The sequence below is a fragment of the Vombatus ursinus genome, unplaced genomic scaffold (assembly GCF_900497805.2).
Source record: "Vombatus ursinus unplaced genomic scaffold, bare-nosed wombat genome assembly UNPS02014810.1, whole genome shotgun sequence".
In the NCBI taxonomy this organism is placed as follows: Eukaryota; Metazoa; Chordata; class Mammalia; order Diprotodontia; family Vombatidae; genus Vombatus; species Vombatus ursinus.
The window spans coordinates 50,417,120-50,418,064 of NW_020954588.1; the positions used below are offsets into that span (position 1 = coordinate 50,417,120).

General features: G+C 56.0%; 1 protein-coding gene across 1 annotated transcript in view; it reads left to right on the top strand.

Moving 5' to 3' along the window:
* The window catches only part of MROH2A (maestro heat like repeat family member 2A), a 53,899-nt gene that overhangs the window by 44,946 nt on the left and 8,008 nt on the right, over positions 1–945 (top strand). The window contains exon 32 of the mRNA XM_027875797.1: positions 199–208. Coding sequence (XP_027731598.1) covers positions 199–208 — 10 coding nt within the window. The remainder of the gene's footprint in view (positions 1–198; positions 209–945) is intronic.

Genomic DNA, 945 nt, shown 5'->3' on the forward strand with positions numbered 1-945 from the left:
GTGCAGGGTTCTGATCGCCCCTCCTGACCAGGGCCTGCTGCTTGGAGGCCAGGGACCTTGCACCCCATCCTGCTCTTCCCCTGCTCTGCCTCTGCTCAAATCGTGGCTCTGCCTGTGCGCTGAATTGATGTGGACAGCCGAGGGGAGCAGCCCATAGGTGGCCACAGGTCGAATCACCGGCCTGGGCTTTGCCTCCAGCTGCTCCTCGGTAGGAGGCATTCTGCCCGTGGCCTGGTGGGGTTGCTGAGGGCAGCCCCTGGGCTGTGAGGGTGTGTGGCTTGACCCCAGAGTGTGCACTTAATTCACTGATGAGTCCCAGGCCAGTGTCCCTTTGATGGCCAGGCATGGGGCTTATTTCCAACATAGCTATGCTTTCCCTTCACCCCTAACAGTCCAACACTCCCCCCCCCCACTCCCCGCCTTCCCTCTTCCCAGCTAGTCATGGGCTTCTTGGGGCAGGGGTAGCTGATCCCAACCCAGGACCCGAGCACCAGCTGCTCACATGCCACTGGACATTCCTCCCTTTCCCTGCCTTGCCCCAGGGAGACAAAATACTGATGGGAGATTGAGATAAAAAAATCATGCTCTGAAGACCCCATCTTAAGGTGCTGTGTGGGGTGGGGGAGGAGGAGGAGGAGAACCGGCCAGATTTCTAGGGTTGCAGAAAAAAGGGCCAATTGATCCTCCTCCTTTGAGGTTTATTTTGTGCTTGGCACAGACACTCAGCCAACCAACAGGCACTGATCAAGCACCCACTAAGTGCCAGACTCTGGACTAGGTGATGCCCATAGTAGGGGTTTAGTCAGGACTTGTTTTTTAAAAAATGATATATTTTTATTCTGAACTTGACAAGTGCTGATAAGAATGGGCGTCTCCATATACATGAGGATTGTGTGTAGACCCGGGCACCTCTCCATGGGCGCCCTTTCCTCCCAGAGCCCGGGG